The 9,756-nt window shown below is 37.8% G+C and overlaps 1 protein-coding gene across 3 annotated transcripts in view; it reads left to right on the top strand.

The window, feature by feature from the left end:
• Window positions 1-649: 649 nt before the first annotated feature.
• Window positions 650-9,756, top strand: part of SLC2A2 (solute carrier family 2 (facilitated glucose transporter), member 2) — a 32,964-nt gene continuing 23,857 nt past the window's right edge. The window contains exons 1-3 of one of the 3 annotated variants that reach the window (XM_008588130.1): window positions 673-741; window positions 5,470-5,562; window positions 8,567-8,829. Coding sequence is in view for 2 of the 3 variants with exons in the window: in XM_008588128.1 (XP_008586350.1) it covers window positions 727-741; window positions 5,470-5,562; window positions 8,567-8,829 (371 nt within the window). In the remaining variant the exon portion in view is untranslated. Of the gene's footprint in view, window positions 742-5,469; window positions 5,563-8,566; window positions 8,830-9,756 lie in introns of all 3 variants that reach the window. The other 2 variants (XM_008588128.1, XM_008588129.1) reach the window with 2 other exon arrangements.

Raw genomic sequence — 9,756 nt, 5'->3', positions numbered from 1 at the left:
TATTATCTCATTTAATCCACCCAAGAAAACAAAGTGTATATTTTGTTATTTCCAATTTTCAAATAAAAATAAACTAAGGCACAGAAAAGTCACAGTGAGCCACTTGCTTAAGGTCACACCCTCTGTAAAATGTTGAGATTCAAACCCACGTCCATAACTCTTCAAAGCTCAATCGGGTAACCTTTGAAGTCTTCCAGGGCCTATGGCCCCGCTGCCCAGCTCTAAAGCACAAACACCACAGTTCTGGTTCTCAGGGGAGCAGAGTTCAGTGTGCCTCCTGTGCCCTTGTCTTTGCTCTCCCCGCAACAGGGCACAGCAGCCCACATATCTCATCTTCTACAAAAGACTCCAAAGATTTATCTTTTTGTCTGTGCCCGGTTACTGCCATACTTAATACATGGCTTGAAATGTGACTGCCTCTGGTTTGTAACTTACGCCTAAGGGACCTGCTCCCATTTTCTTTCCTGGTGGAACAAAAGCATTGAAGCCACAGGTCACTGAGGCAAAGCACTTATTGATGAGATTCTCATCAATAGTCAGCCAGTGCTAATGTTAGACTTCGACTCTGAGGTCAAGGTAGCCCCGCTCCTTCCTCACCTTGCTCCTCCTCCTGCAATGTATAACTAGGCTTAGGCAGAGCTGTGGACACAGGCAGGGGCTTGTCAGCTGCATGTGCCACACTCGATACAGGAGCTGGAATTAAGAGGAGGACTCCCAACCCATAAAATGACAAAAGATAAGGTAAAGCAGCATTTTGTTCATTTTGAATCTGGCTTTGAGGAAATGGATAGGGAAATCCATTCACATAAGTGAATATATAGAAAGGATTTGGGGGATATGGGATGTAGCTACCACGGATCAAAAGTACTTCTTGTTACTTAGCCAATTGATAGTCCATTTGGCTGCTAAAGAAAAACAAAGAAACCTGTTTCTTATTCAGTAACTAAATTAAGGATATTTGATCTGTTTTCTGAGTAGTCTGCATAACTTTTTTCACGCGATTCTGCATAATCATATTACTGAAGATTTCCCCTGCCAAAAAAACCCCAAAAGTCAGATTAACCTGAATCTAATCATGAAAATTGATCTGGAATCTTCAAAAATGTCAACGTAGGAAAAACAGAGAAGATGGGAGGGCTATTCTAGATTAAAAGAGGCTAAGAACTGACAAAAGTGGTCTTAGGTTACAGGGGCAAGACAAAAACAGCTTTAAGGGACAATATGGGCTGTATCTTAGATAATATCAGTGTATCCATGTTACATTCTTGGATGTGATCATGGAGATTGTCATTGTTATTAATGAGGACATGCTGAAGTATTTAGGAGTGAAGTGACACCAATATCTGCAGCTTATTTTTAAGTGGTGCAGCCAAAACAACACATACGTACATACACAGTGAGAGTTAGACAAATGTGGCGAATGTTAACCACTCAACTTCTCTTTAGATGTACTTTTCAAAATAAAAACTTAAACATAAAAAGGGTTTAGTGCTCTTGTTCCCTTATAAGTTTTCCCCAACAAAACTCACCCACCCTGTACACAGTAATACAAGTTGATCAATCTGTGCCCCTGTTAGAGTAGGACCTTTAAAATTAGGACCCTGGTAAAATTTACTCTGCTGAACATTCCTTCATGTCATTAATGGCATGGTTAGGGGGGCATTGGCTCTGGACTCAGCCAGGCTTGGGTTCTAGCAATGCTACTTACCTGCTGTGAGACCTGGGTTAAGTTATTTATCCTAGCTTTAGGTTTTCTCTATTATTAGAAAATTAGAACATATTGGGATATAAAATGAGGATATAATATGGGATATTCAGGGATTATACTAGTACTTTAGGGCTGGGGATAATTAAATAATATTAGAGAGGATTATATGGCAAACATTTTAATGTTAATAGTTATGCATTTATATAATGTATATTCAAAGAATAACTAGCATGTCATGATTTTACAGATGTTATAGACCAGGATAAAGTGAAAGTACTTAGAACTTTAAAGACAATTTAAAGGCAAATATTGTTAATAACTATACAGATGGTATGTAGATTTGGTATAAATCATTAAGGTAGTACTATATTCAAATAACTAAAGTTTGGAAGATACTGCAAAAGAGAAAGTAATGTGCTTAACACAGTGCCTGACGTGTAGCAGATGCTCAAGCTTTACTTAGAACTATCATTAAATTCCCTTAGGAGCCTTAGAAATTATGTTGCCGAACTTTTCTTGAGAACCAAGGAATTGACTAATACTGGAACCCAGAAAAAATGAGCACTGATTTAAAGTGCAGTGGTTTTCAGTTCTGTCAATCTACCCAGACTTTGAAAGAAGTAAGATAAGCACAGGACTGACCGTCTGGAGACCTGAGTTATCTCTCCAGATATGCCCATAATGTGCATAAAACTCAAACAAAGGAATTGACCTATAGGACCTCAGTTTCTTCAACAAAACAATGGAGGAATTAGACAAGAATCTATTGTTTTCTAAGGTCTCTTTCAACTTGAAAATTCTGTGGCTCAAGAGGCCCCTGGCCTTTTTCAAAGTTGGGTACAAAATCATCTTTGGTTTGGCTTTTGTAGGCATGCAAAAGAAAAGAGGAAAGGATATAAGCTTCTTCCTACCTAGTCCATCAGTAGTTGCTGCAGAATCTGCTCTTTTGTTTAGCAGTGGGGGGTTAAGAACATTAGCTCTGGGTTCCCATACTAGAGTATCTGTCACTTACCATCTGTGTGGTGTTAGGCATGCTCCTTAATCCTCTCTGAGCCCTGGTTTCCTCACCTGTAAAGTGGGGATTTTATGTACTTTGTAGTAGTATTGTGAAGATTGCTGGTGATGTATGAAAAGTTTACACATAGTTGTTTGGCAAAAGTAATGAATGAGAAGATAATGATGTGATTAGGGATGTATTTGTTCTATAGCCCTTTCACTGTTCATAGGAAGTTTTTTAGTTATTTATCTTTAGTTTTCACAGTAATCCTATGCATTGACTATTTTTATACTCATTTTATAGGCAAAGAAACTGAGGCTCAAGGATGTTAGGGGTATAGCTGGGACTCTTTTCTAGGTTTTCTGACTCCCACATCTACTTGTTTTTTCTAATAGACCTTAAATGACTTCTAAGTCACAATATAAACACCACATTTTGTTTTATGTTAAAGTTCACCCATTTGTTTATTCTACCCTTCTGCATTTACCCAGCAGCATATTTTGAATTGGATATGGAGTATAGTTTCTCTAATTTAAAATGATTGAACTCTAAATGAAGGTAGTTTTTTAAAAGTGCAAGCTTAATAGTTTGTAGCCTGTGTAGAAGTTAAAAGGCTTGAAGATTTTATGCCATTTACTAGGTATATGGAACCCCATCCTAGCTTTGGCTATATGAGCCACTAAGTTTTAGATGGCTAGTTACCTTTTAGAGAATAATTCAAAATCTGTCATAATCCTATACGCCATATACCACATAGTGGTATAATTTATATATATATAAATTTATATATAATAAATATATGTAGTTTTATATAATAAATTTATATATGATTTATCTCTAATAAATATATAATATATATTTTTATGTGTGTATATATATATATGCTTCTTTGGGGCAATATAAGAGGGTACTTCAAAAAGTTCATGGGAAAATAGAATTAAAAGATAATACAAATCTTTCTATAAACTTTTTGAAGACCCCTATTATATACCATCGGAGTACATCTTTTCAGTTGGCTTTGAAGTTCTTTCTTTCAGGGAAGGAAGTTGCTAGGAGGGAAAGTTTGCGTAGGTGCCTGCTATATTAATGGAAAGAGGGAAGCTTTGTAAACCTACAGATTCCCAACTTCCACCCCAAAGATTCCAATCCAGTAGTAGGTCTAAAGTGAGCCCCCGCAAGCTACATGTATAATGAGCTCTCCAAGTACAAGGGTACTTCCAGAAGTTTGTGGAAAAATGTAATTAAAAGATAATATGAATCTTTCCATGAACTGTTTGAAGACCCCTCGTAGGGTCTCGGTTCAGAACTGCTAGACTAAATAACTTCAAGGACTTTCAGGGTGGTTCTATAATAATAATTTATCGATTATGACACTGTGAAATTTCTGATCTCTAGCTTTTCTGCGGAATGAAGGGTCCTGGTTAATGAGCTATTCTTCGTGCTGGAGTAGGGGGATTTACAATCATCCCATAATTTAGAGAAAAAGCGAAGCTCCTATAAAGGAAATGGCTTAGGTCACATATCCACTAAGAGTGGGAACTGGAATCCATGTTGACATGATTCATTCATTCGTTCAACAAAGCACCTACTATGTCCCATGCTTTTCATTTTTAAATCTTATATTATGTAATTATTCATGAAAATATTTTCATTATAAAATGTCTAATAATGTCAATAAAAGAAAAAATATTCCTTCACTCCTCTCCAACCTCACACTCTTCCTCAAAGGTTGTCACCTTACTTGTTCTTTTTCGTATGTAATTCTTTGAGTTATATACAACATGCACAAATCAAAGAATATTCATGTTTAAGTATTTAAAAATATTAATGAGATTATGCAATTTCCTTTACCATTTAAAAATAACTCAATACATATAATCACATTATTCTTTTTAACTGCTGCATACATGTTGTATGTAGCTAATGTATATATTATGATGTATCTGAGTCTGTTTGGCCGTTTCCCATCAAATGACATGTAAATTCATTCTATAATATTTGCTATCATGCAAACAAAAAATGCACTAAATATCCTTATATGGGATTCTACATGCATATGAGTTTGCTAAGATGGTTAGACATGTAATTATGAGTTGAAGGGGATGAATGCTCTGCCCCTTTCTTCACAGGTTTATTGTAGTTATATGGAGTTGGAGAGAAAATAATATTCACTAACCTATAACTCTAGGTTCAACTAGGTGCAAATCCTGAAAAATATCCTTACCCGGATGTTGATGAAGATCATAATAAAGGCTGGCTGATGCCTCTTGTATGAGTACTAAGGTGTTTTTGTGCCATGACAACATCCAGGTGCGCTTCCCATCTCTTTGTAACTGGGGTCTTATTTGACTTCTCCCAATGATATAATACACACATGCTTGTGTGTATATGTGTGTATGTATATACTCATGTGTGTGTGTATAGATAGATAGATAGATGGATGGATGTTTGTATTCTCCCCTGGAAGAAGTTGTTCCACACTTTTTCAGTTTTAAAGTGTAGGGGAAATGATGGAGGCCTCTCATTTTCTGGCCTCTTGTTCCACACTTTTTCAGTTTTAAAGTGTAGGGGAAATGATGGAGGCCTCTCATTTTCTGGTATAAACATCACCTGCCTGCCAGAAGCACAGGGCATACTGTGTATGGATATCAAGAGGAAAGAATGGGCATGTGGAGCCTGTAAGAAGTCCAAGCTGCAACCTGATAGGATGACAGGGAACTGAAATTGCCTGGTGTTTCCAAGCCCTGTGTTTCATCCCCCACAGATCACTGGGACCTTGGTTTTCACTGTCTTCACTGCTGCACTGGGTTCCTTCCAGTTTGGATATGACATTGGTGTGATCAATGCACCTCAACAGGCAAGTGAAACATGCACAAGCTCACTTTTGGGCAAGTTTTGTCAGTGAGAAATATCATGTGCTCTTCATACACAGAGATAAAGTGTGTCCACATGGGTGAACCTGGACTGTCAGGTACAATACACGTGGTTCCAAAGCTGATAACTTGGACTTGACTCCTCAGTTAACAACCTTCACAGGAAAAGAAGGAGGCAATAAATAATTTCTGATCTCTGACTCTGAGGTTTGCTGAAAAAACTCCAGCCAGAATGCCACGTGCCCAAGGATGGTTTAAAAAAAAAAAGAGCTTAGTGCAGCATTCAGTCAGAGCGCTCAACCATACAAAAATGAAAAATGCCAGGGAATAAGAGGAAACAACAGAAAAATATATCTCATTCAGTGCACATTTATTGAGCACCTACTTATTTGCATCAGGTACTGTTTAACATGAGCTCTCCCCAGTTAGATCTTCTCAACAACATTATTATGCCTTTTCCAGGAAAGAATAAAACCTTTAGGAACCCTGAACTAAAAAGATTATAGTCCCCCTCCCCCTCATTTCTGTCTCCCTTAGGTGATCCAAAGTAAAACAATACAAAACTTTAGAATAACAGTCAAGGAGTCCAACAGTTTGGACTTTCTCCATGATAACTATTTTGGTGGATATTTTTTTAAAATATTGAATAATTTCAACAGTTTTTTTTCATTTATTCTGCACATCCCTACTCTGTTCTCCAGTGACTACACAGGAGAAGGATGTCGTTCTTCTCAGCTCCCACAGCCTGTAAGTGGGAAACAGGGACGTCATTCCCCTCTCTCTAACTCAGATTGTGAGGTTGTTGAGGGTGGGTTTGATGTCTTGCTCCTCTTCCTAAAACCAGTGCCGAGCACAATAGTTGGCATAAAGAAAGTACTCAGTAAGGTGTTTAGAGAATGAGGGAGAGAGAGAGAACCTGGGGAAGGGTGGCATAAAGTGAAGATACGAACGTGTCTTGCTCCTCTTCCTAAAACCAGTGCCGAGCACAATAGTTGGCATAAAGAAAGTACTCAATAAGGTGTTTAGAGAATGAGGGAGAGAGAGAGAACCTGGGGAAGGGTGGCATAAAGTGAAGATACGAACATTTGTTGGGTGCCTTCTATAAACCCATCTTATTTCCTCTGTCATTTTTTTTTTTTTAACAACATTGGACTCCACGGAAAATGTAAGCTACTGCAGTGTGTGAATGTGTGAAATTGGGCTGGTCACAACCCATCACCTGAAAAAGGCTGCTGCTTGGGCCAAAAGATGTGCTCTGCTTAGGTACCACACACCACCATGAGTGTGGCAGGCCTTCCCGTGGCTTATCCAAGGGAAAACGCAGTGGTCAGGAGACCAGGGCCATAGCTTTTTTGTGTCGGTGATGACAACACATACCAATTCAGCAGGCCCCCTGGAATTTGGTTCAGCATCATCATGACTTGGAATACACAGAGCCCCTTTTCTTTTTGTGGAAGACCTTCTCACATCCTTATTTAAACCATCTTTCCAGTCTTACATGGAAAAATAGGATCAGGTCTCCCCTCCTCCAATCCAAGTCCCAGAGCCAGAGCTGAAAACAAAGGTCTTCCCAGTGGCAACCAGGTTAGTGCCCTCTCTATACCCTCTTCCTCCTGTGTTTAAAGAGCTGCTTAAACACCATTAAATAAGAATGATCATTCAGTCCCATTTTTTTTTAATTCGGTGAATGACATTTAAAATTATTAAGTATTTTCAGATTACACTTTCTTATGGTTATAAAAATTACACATGCCTATTGCAGTATTAGAAAAAATTACCCATAATTATTCTACCACATCAAGCAAGCTGCTGAGAACATTTCGAGTATTTCCTTCCAGGCTTTTTTCTCTGCATATCATCTAAATAGGGCCTTCTAATGAGACACATGTCTAGATCACATTTCTTTTATGATAAGAGCATGTTCAATTCTCCACCTCACTCAGCTGACCTTACAGAATAGGACTTTGCCAGAACTAGTAACTAGAGAGTAGCTGCATCCCAGGTCCTTGCCAGAGAGGACCCCCCCTCCCCCAGCTCACTGCCACTGAATAGTGATCAAGTCATCATTGAGAGGAGTGACATGGGAGGAAGAGAGCCTGAAGGATGTGTTTTTATTGGATTATGCTGTGGTGTGACATTTGCCTCTGCTGAAGCACATTATAAAATGTGGCTCTGTGAAATTTAGTTTTGAATGTTGTTCATTCTGTTACACGTTGAACTCCATAAGGACCCGTAGGAGAAACTTCCTTCAGGTCTCAATGCCTCCTCAGGGGTTACTGAGTTTTATCTTTGGAGTTCATCAGTCATATACCTGTTTTCCTTTCTTTGTACTGGCTGCTAGGAAGTTTATTGCTAAATTTATAGCTTGTTCCTAGCAAGGATACAACACCTAGTGTTTGAATTTTGTGTACTAACTTTATTTTTGACCCTCATCTTATCTTTCCAATCTTTTTTCTTATATCCACTTTTATGTTTCTATTAAAATATTTATGTAAGTCAATTTAAATCTTGCTGTGCAGAAGTAACACTGGTGTGAAAATGTGTCTTTTTAACCTCGAGAATATTTTCAATTTGAACAGTTGCCAACATTTAAAACTTGAAAATTTTTACCTAAAAACCCAGATTTCTGGTTTCTATTAAAAAAATTAAGTTCTTCCAAGTCTCTCATTTGCAGCTTCCCCCTTTAGGTGGGACAAACGTTCTCCAGTTTCACCATCCTGACCATTCCCCATGTAGACCACTCCTCTAGTCATCAAGGTTCTCCATGCCCCTTTCACTTATTTGTTCCTGCCTGGTTCCTGTTGACAATGGAATTGTGACCTCTGTTTTATAGGATATGGTCAACTGTAAATAAATCTATCCATGTTTGCATGTGTATATGCACATAATGGTTCTATTTAAACACCTAACATTTTATAAGAACAACAAACAAAAATATATAGAATGTTTTAAATATTGGAGCTACTTTTGTTTATTTTATTTCCTCAGATAATAATATCCCATTATAGACATGTTTTGGGTGTTCCACTGGATGACCGAAAGGCTATCAACAACTATGCTATCAACAATACAGATGAACTGCCCACAACCCCATACCCAATGAGCCCAACACCGACCCCTCAGGTTGGGGAAGAGATTATGGCATCTGCTGGCCTAATCACCATGCTCTGGTCTCTGTCAGTGTCCAGCTTTGCAATTGGTGGAATGATTGCATCATTCTTTGGTGGGTTTTTTGGGGACACGTTTGGAAGGTAGGCAAATTTTATAAATAAACATAAATACAGAAACTTTAGTATTTTGGTTTTGTTAAGATTTGTTTAGAAAAATACCATTTTTCCTTTTGTGGAATAGTTTTAGAGTTGTTTTTCAACTCATGATCCTATGAGGCAGGTCAATGTTAGATCAAATCAGTGAGAAAAGCTGTTCCAGCAACCTGGTAAATTGTGCAGGAATTTACGAAAGTGAGTTTGGTGTGTATTTCTAGACCATTGCTTTGATCTTCTGGCTTTGTAAGTCATAAAATACATTAGGAAACAACCACACAAAAGGTTAACTCAGGAACACAGCAGAAGAGCCTACGCTGGAATTTTTAACCTGGGAGTGTATTGTTTGCTTCACCAAATTACACCATCCCTCAGACTTCCAGTTTTTCGTTTTTAAATTAGAATTTGGCATTTGGATCAGTCAAGTCCAAAGGTCAAGTCAATACCCCCAACTCCCAGTTGCCCAATGTGCTCAGCATGGGGTTTCTAGCTGCTGCTACTGCTATTATTTCTAAGCCCCAACCAGAAGTGAAGCAAGAGGTATCTCCATTTCCAAAGTTTGATTTCTATTAGATGTTTAGGATGAAAAACATCAGTGCAACTCCTTTACTCTCAAATTTCCCTTAGTCAAGTGGCATACTAAAGCTGTTGGGATTTTCTACCCTATATAGGGAGAAAATGAAATGAAAAAGTCAGATGATTATTTCTTTAGATTTATTTTCTGCTCTTTAAGCCCAGCTTTTTTACATTAATTACATTTCTTCTCATGATTACAATAATATATGCCAAATATTAAAAATTTAGAAATTGAAAAACCTTTAAAGATGTAAATAACAATATGGGCAACCAAATAATTCTGGATTACAATTCATTTAGTTTTTCTAATTGCTACTATAAATTACAATTTTAACTGTT

The sequence above is a fragment of the Galeopterus variegatus genome, unplaced genomic scaffold, assembly GCF_000696425.1.
Source record: "Galeopterus variegatus unplaced genomic scaffold, G_variegatus-3.0.2 Scaffold4679, whole genome shotgun sequence".
Lineage (NCBI taxonomy): Eukaryota > Metazoa > Chordata > Mammalia > Dermoptera > Cynocephalidae > Galeopterus > Galeopterus variegatus.
This window is presented reverse-complemented; position numbering and strand designations above follow the sequence as displayed.